Source organism: Scophthalmus maximus, chromosome 3 (assembly GCF_022379125.1).
Source record: "Scophthalmus maximus strain ysfricsl-2021 chromosome 3, ASM2237912v1, whole genome shotgun sequence".
NCBI lineage: Eukaryota > Metazoa > Chordata > Actinopteri > Pleuronectiformes > Scophthalmidae > Scophthalmus > Scophthalmus maximus.
The window spans coordinates 10,151,219-10,172,117 of record NC_061517.1 but is presented as its reverse complement, the minus strand read 5'-3'; the positions used below and the strand labels follow the sequence as shown (position 1 = coordinate 10,172,117).

The 20,899-nt window shown below is 41.7% G+C and overlaps 1 protein-coding gene across 2 annotated transcripts in view; it reads left to right on the top strand.

Annotated features, from left to right (window-relative positions):
• Window positions 1-20,737, top strand: part of slc2a4rg (SLC2A4 regulator) — a 38,338-nt gene extending 17,601 nt beyond the window's left edge. Inside the window, exons 3-9 of one of the 2 annotated variants that reach the window (XM_035646197.2) lie at window positions 4,174-4,274; window positions 6,377-6,615; window positions 9,129-9,229; window positions 11,383-11,656; window positions 12,723-12,857; window positions 14,618-14,745; window positions 14,956-20,737. In XM_035646197.2, the coding sequence (XP_035502090.2) occupies window positions 4,174-4,274; window positions 6,377-6,615; window positions 9,129-9,229; window positions 11,383-11,656; window positions 12,723-12,857; window positions 14,618-14,745; window positions 14,956-15,067 (1,090 nt within the window). In that variant the 3' untranslated portion in view covers window positions 15,068-20,737. The remainder of the gene's footprint in view (window positions 1-4,173; window positions 4,275-6,376; window positions 6,616-9,128; window positions 9,230-11,382; window positions 11,657-12,722; window positions 12,858-14,617; window positions 14,746-14,955) is intronic. The other variant, XM_035646198.2, reaches the window with a different exon arrangement.
• The last annotated feature ends 162 nt before the right edge of the window (window positions 20,738-20,899 follow it).

Below are 20,899 nucleotides of genomic sequence, written 5' to 3'. Positions count from 1 at the left end.
TGTGTGTGGCCCGACCAGCCTGCGTGTTGGCTTTCAAAACGGTTGTATCTGTGGCAGTTGGCCTCGAACTTAAGTGGGCTCACACTGTATGTAATATCTGCTATAAACCAACCAGGCTGGATCCCGGGGATTTCTATCCGTGATGGTAACCAGAGCAGAGGTGCTGTGTTAAATATAGACAGAAGGCCCCTGTCGTCTCCCCAACAACAGCAGAGAGCCCACTATAGTACTGGGTGGTGTTGGGGTGGGGGTGAAAAACAGCAACACGGTGGCATCATATCACCATTTTCAGTACCAAAAGTCTTAAGTGTAATTTTAGGACCGGGGGTGGAAATAATCTACTCCTGTTGGAAGTTTTTCATATTCAAGTAGTAAAAATCTTGAAAATCGTCCCACAAAAATGTTCAGTCTGAGCCCGGACTTTATTGCCCTTTGGAATAAATGATGGGCCACAGAGTTTTTAACCTTTAAATGCGCAGAATACACAGGCGCACACGCTCGTCACTTCCCCCCTTACTACACGCTGAGCCTGTTGTTACTACTCGTCTCTCTCTCTCTCTCTCTCTCTCTCTCTCTCTCTCTCTCTCTCTGTCTGTGTCTTTGTGTCTCTCTCTCTCTCTGTCTGTATCTGTCTCTCTGTATGTGCCTGGGCCTGGCTTGTTGACTTAAGCTGGCCCATGTGTTTTGCTGCTGCCAGAGGGGATGGTTCTTGGCCCAGGCAACGCCTATACAAGTTCAGGGAGAAAGGAAGGTGTGTGTTTGTGTGTGTGTGTGTGTGTTTTAAAACTAAAACCACCTCCATACAGATGAGCAGTTTGTAGGTCCGTATCAGAAGTAATCTCCCTCCATACTAACACACCTGAAAACGCATATCATGTGACCGTTCACGTACACAGATTAGTAAGCAGATTACTCAACAGTTTACTCTGTTGGTTGCCCCAGCTACAGAAATGGATAATAGTGAGAAACGGCAATGGTCAAAAATAATGTCAGGGAGCGACGACGAGGTGGAACTGTTGCTGAGACTTTCTCATTGAACACATTTTTTATCAGTGATGTGGTCTGTAAATTTGAGTGCGGATGGTGTCTCTACTAATACTAATACTACTACTACTAGTTAAACTGCTTAAATTCCTCAGTCACCACACAGTGTGTATGTGCCTACACATTTTCTTCTGCTTATGTGGGCGCGACTGTTATGTTTATCATGTCATCATTAAATTTACTGCAGGCCATAAACGTACCACCGTAGGACTGAAAGGTTCTTGTAAACATCCAGATTTGGGCGCTCGAAAACCAAGAAACCAAAAACAACCTTCCCCCCAAACACACAATAACAACCCCCCCCCCCCCCCCCCCCCCCCACACACACACACACACACAGACACACACACACACACACACACACACACACACACACACACACACACACACAACACACAGACCAACAGCGATCTCTGCTCTCCAGCCACATCTTTTGAGGCACTAAATAAAGGCATCCCCAGTTTAACTTGCACGGAAATAAAGCCTTGCATACGAAGAAGCGGACAGATTTACTGCTGCGTCAGTGCAGTCACTCTTTAGCCTGTCCTCCACCCCCCAGCCCCAAGTTTAATGGCTCCATAGTCATTTTACACAGAGGCAGGGCTGTGACGTAAACAGTATCTGCAGGCACCGTGCTCATTAGAGTAAGCAGTGATCAGGAATAGCAGGGCTATTATCTGCTATTATCTAAACGTGGATATGAAAGTCAGTCTAATGGCAACATTAGATTAACTCCATCACCATCGGCATGAACACAAGTCAATCAGGAATTTCGCCCTCTGAGAAAAGTGTCCTCAGTGTTGTTTATTGCTTAACACATGCAGCATGCACAGAAATACACAAACACTCGCAGCAGATGTGATGAAACTGCGGTGGAGCATCGAGGTTCTGCCGGGAAGCAGAGGAAGGAAAAAGCTCAATGTCAGGAAATCAGAGTGGGTTGGCAGCGTGTGTGGTTATTAATGGGGTCTGGTGTGCATTGGTGTGTGTATGTCTGTGTGTGTGCGCACTGGTGTGCATTGGTGTGTGTGAGAGAGAGAGACAGAGAGACAGAGAGAGAGAGAGGGATATTCAACTTTGACATAACTCTGGAATAAACTTCCACTTTGTTTTTCTTTTTCTACTCCGTCTCACTAACGCACACCCACACACACACACACACACACACACACACACACAATTATAGCATACCACTTTTACACACTATAGGCAAATGAAACGTTACCAGGGCTCCAAACATCCATTTTTGTTAGAATTGAACGCATTATTTCTTTAACGTCAGAGTGAAGCTGGCAACGGACTGTGCGCGTGCGTGTGTGTGTGTGTGTGTGTGTGTGTGTGTGTGTGTGTGTTTGTTTGTTTATAGCATATTGTCTATTAACTCCCTCTCCTCCTCTCTTTTTAGCTGTCTGAACATTATTCTTTACATGCTGTGATTCCATCCATGTTTTGCCAGCTGACTACATTGTATTCATACACTCAGACACAGACTTACATTGACTTACACTAATCTCCTTAACCATTCTAACCTTATCCATAAGTACTACTTGCCGAACCTTAACACCTACTCAGACTTTAAGCAAAACCTGACCTTACTCTGACCTTAAAACAAACATGTCTACATCTTAAACTGTATTGATTTGCATGATCGCGATTTGCTTTTTGTCCTCATGAGGACGGCAATTTCCCATAATGTGACAGTGTAAACAGAATATGGTCCCCACAACATAGTACAGCAATTCCTTGTGTACACACACACACACACACACACACACACACACACACACACAAAGCCCATGTGTTATGATGTTGAAGAGTAAAACCAGTGTGATTTGTGTGAACATCGCTGTAGTATGGTCAGATTCTTTCGTATCTGGTACATTCCTCTGCAAACTGTTTGTCCCGCATCCAACGCATTCTCCTCTGCGTGGGAGTCGAGACACTCTGAACTTTTTCGGTGTCATATTGAGTTTTAAACTTGAGTCACTTCTGGTCATGGTGTTCGCGTGTGTGTGTGTGAGCAGGTACACGTACGCTTGCTGTTTTCAAGTGTCCGTGGACTCCAGGGTGAAGTTTTTTTTTTGTGTTGAGTATGTGTGAATGTGCACACAGAGACTCGGAGTGGATCTCTGCCAAGGCTCAGGGCTTGGCTGAGAGAATGCCTCAAACCAGTTTACTCTGGTTGTCTAGTGAAGAAGACCGGGGGCGGGACACAGACCTCTTAAAGCTGCAGAACATGTGTATATGTGTCTCTGTCTGTGTACCAGTGTGTGTCTGCTTTGTGTTAGTGTGTTTGTGTGTGTGTGTGTGTGTGTTGAACATTTTACATGTTTTGATTTGTATTTTACATACGGTGTGAAGTCTGTCACCCAAGTGTATGGACTTGATATCGCTCTTTTTATGGGATTTTACATGAGAACGTAAATCTGTGTGGGTGAGTTCTTGGCCCTGCCTTTAATAATTTTCCCTGCATTTAACTTTCAAGGACAGCAAGAACAAAGGTGAAGAGTGCAAAAAAGAAGTCTGTTTCATTACAGGATGGCACAAATTACTGTTGTTCTCAGTCACATTTTTATTAGGTTGCCAGATGCCAAAGCATACTCTGTGAGCTCACTGTGCATGTATACGTGTATTGTGTGCACGTGTCTGCTGCCAGTTAGACTGGGCCGTATAAATGAGGGTTAAGCTGAAGGGTGGACTGCTCAGCATGGGGTGCGCTGGGCAGGAAGGGAGGAACACGCATCTCTTTCCCTCTCATAACCAAATTGTGTTGTGCAGAAACACACAGCAAAACTCTTTAACTTTAAAGTCTTTCCATTACATCCTCATGCACAGAGACATGCACATACTCAGACTCCCGTACATATAATCATGTACCTCTGTGTGCACAGGCTACTTGTTGTTTGCTGGATCAAATGAAAAATATTTGTGGACGTAACAGAGATTTGAATTTGGACAGGACAGGACTTTTTCTTTTAAAATCATTTTCCATTAATCGGATAAACTGTCCAAACAACAAAACATGACTTAAACTCCGGAGTTTCGAGGTGAACTCGGGACAAGAGCACCCAGGAATACTTTACACCGGACTCCATGCCCGTTTGGTCAATCTATATTTGTGTGTTTCAGGAAGCCCTCAGGTCACGCTGATAAGGAAGTGATGGCTGCCACCGTCCTGACCTCGCTGTCCACATCCCCTTTGGTGCTCTACCCTTCATCTGCATCTACAGGTAACACCCTCGCCTCAGCGTCAGCTGCATTTACTGGTGCACTTACTAAACCTTCAGCAGAAGTTCCTCCATCAAACACTGACTGGTCAGTCGTTGTTCACTGTCAGTTAGGTGAAGCAGGGGGAGTGGGAAAGGAATATTCTTATTCATCATAAATTACATGATGTTAGTTTACCCTGACACAGACTTGAGTTGCAGAATTATCATGTATTCATGCAAAGAAAGGGAAGCTTACGTTGGTATTATTAGCGCTTATCTTTTATCTTTGTGTGTATGTATGTTTACTCAAGCCCAGTATTCAATGCTGCCTGTTCAGCCTTGACTATATCACTGTGGTTCCTTTTTTCTGTTTCAAGTATTGCTATGGGTGCCATCACCATGCCAACCACACCAGATGGTCAAAGTCCTGTCAGCATTTTTGTTAAGCTCTACATTAAATCAAAACCATTGTTTTGTTCATATCTCTTAAGGCTCAGGGGCATCTAGAAAGACTCGCCTGTACCGAGTGGCACAACGTACAAATAAATCAAAACCATACAAATAAATCTATAAGCAATGAAAGTTGTCATTGTATAATTCATCAATCTTCCAGTCCTGTTTTTTAGGATGCTGTGGGTTTGGGAGGAGCTTAAACTTCGGGAAAGGTTTATTTGATACACAGTGTTGCACAGAGGGTGGATGTTGGTTGACGTCTTTGATTCATCACCACTTGGTCTGCGTCTTTTCCATTGTGTATCCCAGCTCTTAACACCACGCACTTCAAGCCTCTCTTATGATGCCTTTGTATGATTTCTGTAGCTTGACTTTCAAACTTGTTTTTTCGTGGCAGCACGCAATTTCCCCACACTGTCCCTTTTAGGAGCTGAAATATACCTTGTAATGTTGTGATTTGTTTCTCTCATGGGTGTGACACATGGTTTACTATAGGGCTTTAGTAATTCTGTGAAGTAGGACTCATGACTTAAAGTTCTCCTTTTAGATTTAAAAAATAGATAAGTATATATCCATGGGAAAAAAAAAATTTCAACTGTCCCATAGCAATAATTTGAGTATATGTTTACGCTGTAGTCAGAAAGGCATATGCCCCAGATTGGAGCCAAAAGGAAGTCATTGGGTTCAATCGACAGTTGCCAATCCCTTTTATTGATCCCTTGAAAGACGGAATTCAATAATCTCTTTAACCCGTCCTCCGTCTAGAGTTCTGGCTAAATATTTTATACAAATCGGCAGCAACTACAGCCAATCAGAACGCAGGACTACAGTGTAAACTGGGTTTTTGTCCTGTTGAAAGATGGTGTAGTGTGTGACCTTTGTTGCGGGATGTCTTATGCTATGAACACACAACGGCTGTAAGACTCCCAATCTCAAGACCGCAGGTCGTGTAGTGTGAACTCCACAGCGACCTCACATCTTGGAAAGTTGTCTAGTCTAAACCTCTGAATTTCTGGAAATCTTTTCAAGAAATTAAATTGTTCTTGCAGACTCCCATACCGGTCAGAGCAGTAAAATAACAACAACGACAAAGAGAGAAACAATTTCTTTCCAAGATCGCTTGCTGCCCCTTTAAATGCTCATTGCATTAAGTTCAGTAATCCTCGTACAAAAATTGATCTATGCTACACATTCATTCAAACTGGGATTCATCTCCTTTCATTTATATAGGTTATAGTTATATGTTGTAATAACTTAATCCAATGGAGATTACTATTTCAAAGTTTATGTTTTGATTCCTACCATGTTTTGCCACAGTTAAAGTCAAGCCAGTGATATTATTGAGTCTTATAGATTAAACATTATGTAATCGTTAAAAAGCAAAAGTATATATAAAAAAAAGGGATTATGGGCCAAGACTTAGAAATGGTAGATTGAGAAACTTGTTTGTGAAAGCTGTGTTGAAAAATGTGTTAAAGCTTGAAGAAAAATGTTAAGACATTATCTACTACATGTAATATACGAAAGATATTTGAATGTATATATGTCCTAGTTCAGGGCTTCTTAGAGATTTTTGTTTCCATTTCAGAGGTAGGCCCTTTGAAGTAACACAGTAGTACTTAAAGAGCTTTTTAATCTGAAGTTCACTGTGTGCAATCTTTAAATTGCAGTCCCAGAGCCAGCCAGCAGGGCTTGGAAAGAGGTGCTATCAGCTAGCTACAGCAGTTCAACCAGCGGCAACTGGAGCTGGGATGCCAGCGACCAATCGGTGCCCTCCACGCCATCCCCACCTCTCTCCAATGATACCAACAAGAACTTCCTGCTCTCATCCCTGGGTGATGACGTCAATGAGGACGTCACAGAGAGCACGCACTTCATGTTTGAGGACCCCATACCCCGGAAGCGAAAGGTAAAGATGCGCGCGTTACGTTAATGTCATGTCCCGCGTCACATCGTGTTACAGTGGATTTTGTCATATGTATATTCAATTTATTTATTTTCATATATTGAAACAATTCTGATCTGTCAAATCCCATGGGAAGCTAATTGGAACAATTTAGTTCTTTGCCATCATCTTGCGTTGCATTGCATGTCACATCCACATGCACTCCATGCAAAATAAGTAATGTTGTACTGCAACTTTTCAGTTGCCTTCTGGAGACAGAAGAGAAAAAGGGTGAAAATATAGTATCAACATTTCTATATGTGACTAATTGAGCCTTCCCTTATTATTATAATTGTTTAGGCCTTAAATTACGTTGACTCTATGGCTGCATTTTTCATAGTTTTGGGTAAAGATTTGACTGTGAGAGCTGAAAGACAGTACAGTTTCTTGACTCCGCTTGCTGCTTGACATTGCCGTGGTTTTGCGGTTGTCGCAGCAGCCCTGGATGTTTTTAACTCCACTTAAAGCCTCTTTTTAGTACTACATAATACAGGGCCACGTTATTTCTATAAGTAGTAGAGTAGTAGCAGAAAAATACTACTACCAGAAACATTCAGAAAAAGTAAGCACCATGCAGCTTTGTGTGGATTATGGATTATTTTCTCTCGTATACTCCTCACCCTCTCTTTTTGGGGGGGGGACTATAGCAACAGTCCAGAAGTTTTTTCACAGTCAAGAAGCTTCCTATCTTCCTTTTCTAGCCTTTTCAGGGGAAGAGGTGGGAAGGTCAAGTACGAATGAAGGAGAGCAGGCAGACGGGGGGAGGGATGTTCAGCAGGAGGCAACAAAAGTTTTCAAGGAATGTATGAAAATTAGAGACAGTCTGAGGAGAGACGAATTGATGCTCAAGGTAGCAACAGGAGGTAAAATTAATCTCGGCATTTCTTATAGCTGTACAGTGACCGAGAAAAGCTCATATACTGTACAATATGTGGGAGTTTGCAATTCAACCTCCCCGGAGTGGGGCAGCAGCGAAGATTATTGCACTGCCGAATATATGAAACCATAAACTCTCCAAGGACAATGCTGCCGGATCCCTACGCTATACCATAGATAACAGACAGGAAATGAAGTGGGATGACACTGGGCGGAAAACAGACATTCGGGTTGTGTAGAAAAGGAGCTCAAACGTGAGCTTACTTGCTGGCTTGTGTTGTGTTATGATATAGCTGACAGACACCAACCCCAGAGGTCTAAACCGTCTCTGAGCAGCTGCCCCCTTGAATTGTGGGCTTTATTTGAATGTGCTGGCATTGAGTTAAGAGGATTATTAGACATTGCAATCATCACGTCTTACTGTAACAGTGTTAAGATGCAAGGAAAAAACTCGGTACTTAAGTGATTTGTGATTGTCTGTGGGATTAAAGACTAGCTTTCCCTGTGTAATTTTTATAAGGAGAGTTGTTTTAGACAGCGTGACATGGCGGGGGGGGATATTGGTGTCGCATACAACGAAAGAAGTGACATTCAATGATAAAATAGTTCAATGGAATAGTAGTGTAGGAGAGTAAACATAACCATTGATTCAAAAAACCTGTTCTACTCCGGCTCCTCTTGATCGGTTCTCCTCTCTCTATCTCTCCCTCCCGTTCTCTTGCCCTTCCTTCTCCGCAGGCTGTTGAAAGGTAATGAGAGTACACACCCACTGTCTTTCATTAGCGGTGATGCAGGTCCCTGCCTGCTCACGGGGCAGCTGCCAGCCAGCCCTGAAATGTGGACAAGAATATGACTTGAAATAAGAACACCCACTCTATCCATCCATCCATCCACCTTATCACGGCTGTAATGAAAGATTTCAGGAAGATCAGATATGATAAGCGTTTCCAAATTCTCCTTTTTTTAAATGATCAGAGGTTAAGAAGAGGTCACAGACTTGTTTGTGTGTCTGTGTTTACATGTATGTTGCACCCCACCCCTAACTATTCCCAGTACAATAGATCTTCACCCCAGTTCACAGCCTGCACAGACAGCAAGAGTTCGAAACATTGCTTTTATTTTGCTCCGCATTCTGTCAGTGAAATCCCTGTGAGGTAGACAAAGTAGGATGCAGCTTTATCATCCCCTCTCCATCCCCATCTTCTTCTCTCTCTTTCTCTTTTACTCCATATGTGTCTTAACTCATCACATATCCGGTTTCTATTTTATAAGGGTTGCTGGTCTCATAGCTCTCTATTAATGAGGTGTGGTGTTTGGCCCATGGAGAGTGGGATTCAATCCCCCACGAAGGCCTCTCTGCTCAGTCGGCCAGTAACATCCACATGGAGGAACACGAGAACACACCCTGCGTAAATCTCAGTTTGCCTTGATTGACTCATCAATGTTCTGCAGATATTATATTCAGATTTATAATTTTCTACCAGGGCAGACAACAGATCTTTGTCTATTGATGACAGATGTAATAACAGGAACAGATTGCGAAGTGTATGTCAGCGACTGTCTAATTTATTTATTTGTTTGTTTAAATTTTGTTCTTTCAGAACTCCATGAAGGTGATGTTCAAGTGCTTGTGGAAGAACTGTGAAAAGGTCCTCAGTACTTCCTCAGGGATCCAGCGGCACGTCCGCACCGTCCACCTGGGGTGAGTCGCTAGTCGTCACCGTAAGACCAAACACGCTATTGTTGTGTCCTGTATGCAGGGATTTTTAATCAAAAATTTGCAACATTTTTCAAAAGGTAAATGGTAAATTGACCTATTTATATATTCAGCAGTCGGGGCGATTTAAGTTTAAGTGTCTTGCCCAAGGACACTTCGGCACACGGCCTGGAGCCGAATAATAGCGTTGCTTCTTTAGTCTTTATTTATTTACACCACATGCTGCCTAGTTGTACGTATTGTGCACACACACACACACACACAGGCACGCACTACCACCGGGCGGTATATTTATGATTGTATGATTCATGAGTCACATTGCTCATCTTCATTTGTTTAAGTGAGTCCTTGTTGTTTTTTGGAGACTTAAACACATATTATTTAGAATTAGTTCCTCTAATTTGTACATTCATAGCGAAGAATGATATCTATTTGTTTTGTCAAAGTGCAGGCTTATATGTTTTGGAAATCACTTTGAAGGTGTCGGTTAAGTAATCCTTCCTTGGCAGCTTCGGGGCAGCAGTGTCAAACGTTATGATGTAAACAGTTTGTTAAGACAAGAAAAGTGACACACATCTGATTCGTCATCGCTTGGCTGTCGTCCAACTGCCTGCATTTACATCTGACTAGCTGAGCTTGTGCTATACCAATAGAATCACACATGCACATTGATATTCATCCATCATAAATGAGTCAAATTGCGAAGGTTTTATCGCTACAACTCTAGTTTATATTAACTGCCTCCACCCAATGCAGCAGGTTCACTCGACACAAAATAAAATTACACAGTGTGACCCAGTATGACTGTAGAGCAAGTATTGTCAGGGAGTTTTGAAATGGATTAAAATTATGATAATTTAATGTTCGTATATCACTAGATGCACAGAGAGCGCGAAAAACGAGTAGTTGAACCTCCTACAGTTTTTGGAGAAAGAGGCATCCACAAAATTTCCCTCACCATTGTTGTCATTTCATCACCAGCCTGTTTTTTCTGTGGAGCACTGGCTTTCACTGCCCCCTGCTGTTGGGGAGAGTAACCATCTTACTTTCTTTTCTTTTTCGGTTTGCTTGTAACATAACTGACAGCTGCGCTTACACCAATCAACCACAACGGGTTTATTGTAGTGTTAATGTACTGCAATGATGGTAACTGGTTTTAATGTTGTGGTTAGTTTTATAAAGTGGTCAGTGGTTCTTCAGTCAAATGGAACGTCACAGGCAAAAAGCATTGGCATCTTTCATGACCATTATGGTCCCAACTCAGTGTTTTCAAAGGTATTATAATGTTTTGAGAATCTGTTTGTGTTGCATTTTTATTTCTCTCTACTGTTGCTGCAGTTTATTATTAAAAAAAATCATAAATATGTGCAAACTAAGTGTTAAAAATGTGCCAAATTTGTTTGTTGTTGGGGGGTTTTTTGTAAAATGGAAGCGTTATTAGTTGCTCTTGGCAAAGTGAGTTATTTAGAACAAATTTTTCCAAAATATTCTGAATACTGAATTTACATCTAAGCCAGCCATATATAAAAATCATACACCTGAAATGATGTTTAAATAAGATTTTTTGTGGGTTTTCTTTGAGTTTACAGAGCTGTTTTTTAATTTCCAGAGCAACGTCAGAGTCTAACAGCATGAAAAAAAGGATGTGCTGGATTGCTGTGGCAATTTATCATAAGCCTTTTCAACCCTCTTCTAGCTCTAGCAACAGTCTTTAGGCTAATGCACCTCAGAGGAATGTCCATTTGAGATCATGGACCTGAGCCACCAACATTAATGATCAGAGAGAAGTGAATGTAATTATTCCAGATGCATACAGTAAAGTAAGTGTGTAAACCTCTCTGGCATCCATGCTTTTAGATCTGAATTGAAAGGGAAAAACTATTTTGAAGCTCTCAAGATACCTCTGGTCTGCCTAATATAAAGAGGTGGTCAAGGAAGTTGAAGAGAGAGATGTCGAAAAGTTTATAATGCCTGGCATTTATGATGTAAGTGATCAACAGAGTGTAATGTTGTGCACTGACAAAAATGTCAGGACGACAAGAAGTACAAGAAGAAGAAAGCATAGTCATTTCAACCGGCCTATTTTGAAGATAATAAAAAAAAATTGTTAAAAAGTTGTTCCTGTTGCTGTCTTGCAGGCGTAACAGCGACTCAGACTACAGTGATGGAGAGGAGGACTTTTACTACTCAGAGATTGAGGTCAACATGGACAGCCTGACGGAGGGCCTGTCCAGCCTCACACCCACCTCCCCAACCACGGCCGGTCCGCCGCCCGTCTTCCCGCCTCCGCTTGCCGACGTCCCTCACTCTGAACACATCAACATGAACGGTTCACAGTGCCACGCCCCGACACTGCTCAGTCAGTCCGCTCCCTCCACGCTCTGCCACATCCGCACTGACCACGCCTATCAGGTGAAGCGCGCGCACACACACACACATGCTACAATATTACTACTACTACTACGACTGAATTTAATTTCTAAAAGAAAAATGCTATTGCAATACAAATAAAAGAAAAAGCAAAACAACAGGCAGTCCACATGTTACCAAGCAAGTTTCCTTTCATACAGTTTCCATAGGCAGTTTTTGAAATCAGTGCAGATAGAAAAGGTTAAAATGAATTTTCTCACAAACTACTGAGGTTTCCAATATTCATACATGTTCGCATGAAGAATTAAGTCTTAATATTTGTAAAGCCTGAAAACATGAGATCTAATAAATATGCTTAAATTCCTTTTTGCAACACTTAAGTTAACCTGTTTCTCTTAACACCGGTTATCCGTGCATCCTCCCTCCTCTTTTGCTCATCCTCCTAATTTTTCTTCCGCCTCTTCTAACCGAAACCAATTAACGTGCACTGCTGCTCAGATGTTAAACCATTGGAGGTGAAAGATTAAATGATTTCAGCTGGAAGAACACGTCGGGGGGGAAAGTGTAAATTCAGTCGTTTGCTGTGGGTTCAAGGTTGTATTGACCTTTTAGTTCCCATGACAACACAAAATGCCCATAAAAGTATACTCAAGTCAATGCATATGCGGTGAAACAGTTTCCAAATATAAATTTTCCACGTTTTGCTTGTACTCACAGTCGTCTTTTCAGTACTGCTAACCTTGTGTTCTCTCGGAAACGCAGTGCCACGGTTATTGCAATAACGTGGTTACGGTAAAATAATTGTTTGCACAAAATAAAAGATGTCTGACTTTGTGTTTTGGCCCGTTGCTTCATTATGGAGCTGTTTGCAGCGCTCTTTGTCCCGCTGTCGGTCTGTCGTTCTGTCGGTCGCTCGCTCCCTCTCTCACAAAACGTCTGTCAGTAGACTGGCACATTTTAGATGAAGAGGTGGAGAAATACCCACTAATTGTATGATCTCTGTTTTCTGTACTCTCTGTCTGTTTTCTACCTGCACGTTTCCTGTTCCTCCTCGTTGTGTCTGTCATGTCCTCTCCTGGCTTTGTCGGGGCGATTGTCCATGTGCCAGGCCACTGCTCCAGTGAGTGTCCCAGTGGGTCCCGAGCTGGCAGGGTTAGACAGTGGTAATGGGACCCGGCCTGGAACTGGGAATGACATCAGTGTGTCGTGGCAGCCCCCTCCTGTCATTTTCAAAGGCGTCCCGGTGAGTGAGGCTTTGTCTCACGCCCTTTTTATCTTCATCTCAACTACGCTCCTGCTGTTGCTCCACTTGTAGCCAATTGAGCTGTTTGTCGCTCTGGATTGTCATTCCCCTGCTGCTCTGTCCGTCATCACTATATTTGAGCCCATCTGATATGGATTTTTGGGGGCCCATAACCATATTAGGGAGAACAAGATTTCCAATACCGATACATCGGCCGATATATATATTTATTTATTTAGTTATTTTTATCTGTCAATGATTCCTAAGATGTTGTTATCAAAACTTTATGACAGAGAAATGTAAGTGAAGCTTAATAATTCCGTTTGGCCATAAACTTTATCATAAATAACTAAATAAAAAGGAAAAAAATACAACCAAACATATAGAACTTGTATAAACATCTTTATTTTACGATAATTATCACGAAAAAATGTAAACATAAATGTAATTTTTTTCTGCATCGTTAACCATGTACAATAAAAGATTTCATATCGGTAAACATAAGCCTTGATACAGATATGTCTGTGTATTGTATCGATATATTTTTCGGGCTCTACTTTTTATATGGCATCGTTCTGTCGGTATGTACCGCAATTCATCCAAAAATGTTATTCACAGTATTTAAAATTTAACCAAGATGTGAAATATTAAATGTGTTTGCAACATTATACTGTTCACGAGAATTAGAAGTAATAAAACCTGGTGTCTCTTCCAGGCTGTCGCGAAGGCAGCATGGCTCTGAATCAGAGTCTGGGCTCCAGGTACATCCGGGAGACAGTCAGAGGACCTGGGGGATCCAGAAGGCACATACTGTATCTTACAAGCACATCAGACAAACTCAGATACTGACTGTTTGAAGATTTACAAACCCATAAAAGGATCTTAAAAATCAATAATATAACCGACTGGCCACCGCTGCAGGGACACACAAAAAAGCAACCTGTATGTAATCCCAGTTGTTCAGTTTGTAGATAAAACGTACAGATGAATTTTGTATGAAATGATTTTGGAACTGTTTGTCTTTTGGGGAAACAGGAGAGGAGAGCACTAAGATGGTGCAGACAGTCAGTGATCAATGTGCAGATGATGTCTCTACATTGAGCCACAATCTAGAGATATTGACAAACACAGAAAAGCTGAAATATTTAAGCCATATATATGATCTTACAACAGCAATACAAGGTTAGATGTCACCCATGTTGTTTTGTGTTTAATTTGTGCCCGACTCCCGTTGATGGGACGCATTCTATTTTCACTCTTTTTAATCCAAAGCTGTGAATAATTTTTCTTCAGTCAGGTACAGTTTGAATGAGAGAGGCCGAGGCTACTTTCAACAGTATTTAAATCTGGATGAAAATTCACCTATGTTGCATAAAGTACTGAGAGCTCAACAGCCTGCAGCAGTGGCAGACGGTCGGGGTGTCGTGGGTCAACCGTCCCCAGTTGCGATATGAGATTGTGGATGTATGTCTCACGGTTTTCGGTCTCAGTTTCACAATTATAACACCTCTCGCTGTTACTAACAATTTATTTTGGTTACAGTGAAAATGTTGTAATTCATTCAACAAGATAGGTTCACTGCTCATCCAAGGCTTGGTGGTGTTTGCTGGAGTATAAGAACAGGAAACTGTTACACTGCAAAAATGAAATGAATTGTATTTACTCAAAACAAGAACGCAAACCCATTGCCTCAAAAAAATGAAGTAAATATTTTTGTGTATTGGGCAATGTACTTATGACATCTTTCCACTTGTGTGCAGGGGCCTGTGACCAACGTCCGAACTGTCAGCATCGGTGAAAAGCGGCAGCCGGCAGCCCACACACACACCACTGTCAACAAGAGCTACGCTTTAATCACACCACCGGGGAAGTCGATACCAGGAACCAGGTAATGCAGCTGCTGTTTTCTCACACGCACAGTCTACCCTCTGTGTTGTATTTGAGTAAATACTTGTGTGATTTGGTGTATCATGCCTGCTTGTGCACCTACATGCGCATGAACAAATTTGTGTGTTGGTTTTTTTCTTTGTCCGTGTGGGTGTCTGGATGTCTGTGTTTCTGTCTATGTCCTTATGCTGTCACATCTGCTGTTACCAAGGAAACCCCGTGGGGAGGCGAAGAAGTGCCGAAAGGTGTACGGCATGGAGAAGAGAGACATGTGGTGCACAGCCTGCCGCTGGAAAAAAGCCTGTCAGAGATTCACCGACTGATCCAGTCCCCTCGCCGGCCACGTCTGGGAGAGATGAGCTCTTCCTCACTCAGAGTGATGACGAGGACGACTCTTCCGTTTTCCAAATGTAAAGAGAAAATAAAACCGGTGGGTTGAAAAAAAACAAAAAAAATCAGCAAGAAAAAAGAACTTTATGCAGGTTTGGAGACTTTTTCTAAGACTGAGACATTTTTCACTTTGATGACGAATAAGGAAAAAAAGAAAAGAAACATTTAAATTGGATTCTGAACCGTCTGATTTTTTTTTTTTTTTTGTTAATCACATTTTAACAGTCTCAACTCAAGGCAACATTTAAAGACTTCAGATAAGCTTTTTTGGTATACTCTGTTCGTTGTTCACTATAGGAGCATCATGTAAGCTACTGTTTACGCGGCAGATCGTGACTCCTTTTGGAGGTTCAAGGGTTAACCAGATTTGCTTGGTTAGACCTCTGTAGCATATCTGTTTTTCATTATCACTGTTTAAGGGACGTCAAACCTACCAAAGGCAAAAAAGCCTGTTCACTTACAACCAACAGCGTAGGTATAAACTCAATACCAAATCCAGCATCACTGTCTTCTGCAGTCTTTCTGGGTAACGACTGTACGTTTGTTTAATATCTAACAACCTATCAAATCCAGCACAGCCAGCGACACGTCTTCAAATTTAGCAAAAAATGCACAAAAAAACTCACACCAAGTGGTACAAAGAGTTTCCCCCTTGACTTTCCTAAATATTTTTAAAGAGATGTACACAATATATGAAATATATATATTCCTCTCTGTTTTTCTTAAAATGTTGCCCTAGAGATATGCGCCTTGAAGAAATAAGTCGTCTTTTCAGAGTACCACTGTAACCGCAGCGCATGCTTGAGAGAGGGGATGTCTATTTCTTATATAGAGTTTATTTTCAGCGATGAGTTTCTTAAGCAATGAGCAGTTGCACTGTGCAATCGGCAGAATTACAGCATTTATTATTGTATTTCTCGCTTTGTGGTTGTCGAAAGGCTCAGTTTTTTATCTTTCCTTTCCTTTGACAGCTGATTTTCTCAAAGAGATTGTTTACCACAATGAATGATACGTGAATGATAGCTGCCCTCTAAAACTTTAACTTAAAGTCTGACTGATGTGAATTGTGTTTGTAGGTAAATAACATAAGAGACTGTGACCCAACAATCACTGGCTAAGTCAGGCCTAAGTCATTTGTTACAGTTTTGAATGGAGATGTTACTCAATCTGTAGTAGTTAGAGTAATTATAGTTAACCAGCATTGCGACATTTGTAGATGCCCCACCTAACTTCACAGTGGCCGTGTTTTTAGTAGATGTAGTGCTCGATCTTTTAGAATGATCTTTCACTCTGGTCTGACATTTGAAAATTAGAATTTGATCAAGTAAGTGCAGAGCAGAAGAAGTTGACTGTAGACTGATTCATGTAGAACTAAGTGTAGCAAGAGTTTTAAAGTGTTGTACCAAAGTTAAGTCTTACTTTTTAGAATAGGCCTGTGATAGTCCCAAACTTCAGATTAAATTTGGTGGTAGATTTTTAGTTTGTGAAAAAATTATATATTATAGCCCTTTCATCTTTTTCCTTTCTTAAGCAATTTCCAGCATTATCTGCCATCCTAAGAAAATGGCACCCTTTAAAATTAAAACCCAATTTGTTACCTGCTTTGCATCTCTATTACCTGCCCCGGGTATGAACCAGCAAAAGAAAGAAAAAAAAATGCAAAGGCGGTGGCAATCTTATAATTTCTTTTTTTTTTTTTTTTTTTTCTAGAAATATTTGTAAAAGACACAGGAGTGTCCCTACATGAAAGTAGAAGACGTTGCCCCACATCAGTAGTCATAATTAATGTTTTTTTAAGCCATTCCCGTGTGACAATTTGAACGTTTTCATGTTTCCCCTCATCAGCTTGGTTAGAAAATAACCTGCTTCCCGTACCCATATAGCAGAGTCAATGTTTTTATTTGTGTCGTTCCAAAATCACAAATTTGCCTCAAAGTACTTCACAGTGTGTACAACTTTGTGACAACATCATCCTTGGACCCACAGATGAGGAAAAAAAAAAAACAATTGAACCTTTACCAGGTTTTTTTCTGGTCTTATGACAGCAGATGTATATTTATGAAACAGATTCTCCCTTGACACTGTTTGTTAGCAGCTTTTTGAATGTAGACTCTGCTGCGTGTCCTCTGCTCTCGAAGTTCTCCTGACACTGACCTTGCCTAGTTACCATAGCAACGTACTACAAACACACACACACACACTCATGCAAATACAGAGTGCCTGTCCTTCCCTTTATAAGTTAAGTATCAGCGCGGCTTCAGACAGCCGCACTATAGAAAAACACCTGCCCTGTCCTCCGTCGCCTCAGGGTTACTCGCGCTGTCGGCTGATGCCACACGGCCGTGAGCGAGCAGTCATCACTTCTCAGCGAAAGACGAGAAGCACACGTCTGATTGTTCATTGTCAGGTGTCAAGTCAATGGGTAAAAAAATATTGAAAAAGCACACGTGGTTGCTGTGATAGTAGTTATTAATATATCATTCAGTTTCCTGTGGTAAACCACCACGATGTTTTGAAAAATTACCAATCCTGCCTGTAAAGTGTTTATTCCAGTGGTGTCCCAGATAAGCTAGGCCTCCCTCTCTCAGCTCTCTCTCGGGAGGCCTCTTCCGGTCAGAAACTTCACAAAGTGCCAATGAAAAGAACATTAAAAAGGAAAAGGTGTACTGACCTGATGAAATTGCACTATGTCGCTCTGCGCAAAGACATGTTTTTTATACATGGACGTTTTATATACGCAAATTTTTTAAAGTGAAAAGATTTTCTCTTTTTTTTTCTTCAAGGGGGTAGGGAGGGGTGTCTTCACTGCCCGATGGAGTAAATGGGGTATCAGGGATTGGGGTTCTGTGCCCCTGGAGCCCCCCGTTATCAGCAAGTGATCTCGACAGTCAATGTCTCGCTCTCTGTGTCGGATTTATCGTACTAAACGTTGTGGTGCTGGCAGTTGTAGAAGTGAGGTACTGGGAAGTACAGCGTGGTACTTGGGTCGTCAGTCACTTTGCCTTTTCCTTGGAGGAGAGCCAAGGGCCGAGCGCAGAACCTGCCTTGTCTCAGTGATGGGAAAACACCGGTCTCAGTCGGTTGCTACACATTGGCGTCTTGATAACAGATGTATTTACAGCGTTTTATTGCCTAGAGTTTTTCCATAACATACACACTTTTTATCCATAAAGATCGTCTTTGTGCTTCCTTTACTTAAACAAAAACACAAAAAAAACAGTTTCATGCTTCTTTTACATTTTCCTGAGCTGAGGTAGTAAATGTTCTTAGTGCTGGATACCACGTTTATAATTCTGTTATCTCTGGTTTGGTCAAATACCAAGTGTCAAGCGAAACCTATTCAGCTCCCTCTCCGTCCTCAGTTTAAGCACTTTTAGATTCCACCAGCAGGGTTAGAGGCCGACGCTTTCGCTTGCAGCGAATGGGAAGTTGTTAGCACACGTTTAACTTCCCGTGCCACCTTTTTTTTCTTTCTTCTTCTTCTTCTTTTTCGAGATGCACTAGATGGCCCGCGTCGATTAAGGCCCACCTGCATCCTTACTAAGGGCTCAGCTCTGCCGGTGGTGGTCGAGTCCAAGAAGAACTGTGGGTGCAAATGTTGCCCCCTTTGGACATGAGAGAACTTAGTTGGTCGATTTTCTGCGAAATAGCTCAAGAAATTCCAACTTTCACGTAGATAAGGAGAGATGGATGTTGACGACGACGCGATGGGTGTGCAGAGAAACTGGAGAATGACAATAGAGGGGAAGCAGACGTGAGACAAAGTGACGGTATAGATGGATTTCGCTGTTTCAGGGCTTTCTTGTACATATGCAACAAAAGAGAACCGTGGGGCTTTTTTTCATATATTGTTGTTTTCTTTGTTGTTGTATCTCTGCTATATGAAAAGGAAACTTTTTTTTTTTTTTTTACAGTACAGTTGCTCAGAATATTTTTCTTTCAAAAAAAGTCAATTGAGAAGCTATAGTGAATATAACACGTAATGATTCAATGTATATTGTAGCTTTGAGGCAAAGGGGAGAAAAACCTGTTGAATGTAAAACCTACAAAAAGAAAAAAGTCTTTTTTTGATGTTGTTGTTGTTGTTTATACTTGTTGGCTAGTTTGTAACCGCCTGTAATGAACCAGTCGCTCATTCTGATTTTAGCATCCTACCACTTCTGCCACCCACAAAACAGCTGTCGCCACACTGCTAAATCATAACACAACCATGCAGTATTGCTTTATTATCTCACCTTGTGCAATGATACGCTTCATAATGGAACAAGAACTAACTTGAGCTTTTTCTCGATGACGACTGGGCTCCTCGCTCACCCTGTTGCTGTTTGTCCTCTCGCCCTGCCAAATGGAATTTTTGTTTTGGAATAAGTTTGGTTATCGTGGATGTTGTGTGTGTGTGTGTGTGTCGTTGTGACGTTAAGGTGTTGATAGGCAGGATAACCTTCGCCCCTTTGGTCATGATGAAAAACGTTCACCTTTCTTTTATCCTGCCCTGCACATTCCAACAGACGGCACGCTTTCAGTGTTTTCCCACCCGTTTCCTACTCGACGTATCCTTCCCACTTCCTTTCACTACAGTGATTCTTCTCCGATCACCTCGTCCTCCTCCATTTTCCTGTTCTTGTGCTCTCCAGCTTTACTGTGGTCCCACCTAAAGCCTTCACCCAGAATATTAAGCTAAACTAAACCCTTGAAATGTGCATATAAAATAAAAAAAGCCTTCGTATTTTTCCAAATATGTAAAAAAAAAAAAAAAAATAGTGTGCTGCTTTCTTGAATGTCAGTTTTCACGTGTGTTTTGTAAACAAGCAGCAGCAGCAAAGCCAATAGATTCTCCTTCCAAATCAAATGTAATGCATTGCGATGGCAGCTCCACTCAGTTTCTTCTACTGTGCTCTTATTGTTTTGTTCAGGCTTTTACACTCTTCGTCTGTCAAATCTCTCATTTGATGACCTTTTTCTTTTTTTTCTTCTCCCGTTGGGTTTTCACTGAGCCTTTCACTGGCTGGCGTGAAAACTGACTTTTGCTTGTTTTTGTGTTCTTATTGATTGATTGATTGATTGTCTGGTTGAGTTTGAGGTTGTTTTGCATGTCTAGCATCGCTCGATTTGTTTTGGTTTTTTGTGTGTGTTAGGAGAAAGAACACTGAAGGGTTTTTATGTGTTAGATTTCCACCTTTCATTCCCTGATGACCTGAGGGTGATGTAGGTTGTTTTCCTCTAAATGTAAACATGCTCATTGCAACGCAACATGCACGCACGCACGCGCACACACACACACACACACACACACGTACACACGTACACTTGTACACATTTCGAGGGAAACATAACATCAGCCTTGGGTCTTCACTGCAGGGCAAGATTCTCCCCCCCCCCCCCCCCCGCGGTGTGTGGGCTCAGCCTCTGGTCTTCATCAACAGTCCCACCACACGTGGAGGAAGCACTTTCTGAGGAGTGGTGCACTCAAAAAAAGAGTATTTGTGTGAATGTCAAGCCTGTGACTAGTGCTTGAAAAGATGGATGACCATGTATGATGCTGATAATGTGATGATCTATGTGATGTAATGTGACAGAAAGAAAATAAACCTGAATGGAAGATGGCTGTTGTGGATCATTATTCATTTAACTTTAATACTAGGTGAATAAATCACTTGATGTTAAAAATTCATCTTCCAAAGGAAGGAGATGTGGTAATGTAAGATTGCGGACCGGATCCATCCTCGTCTACTGTATTTGACTCGTCTCTTCTGACCTCCTGTGGA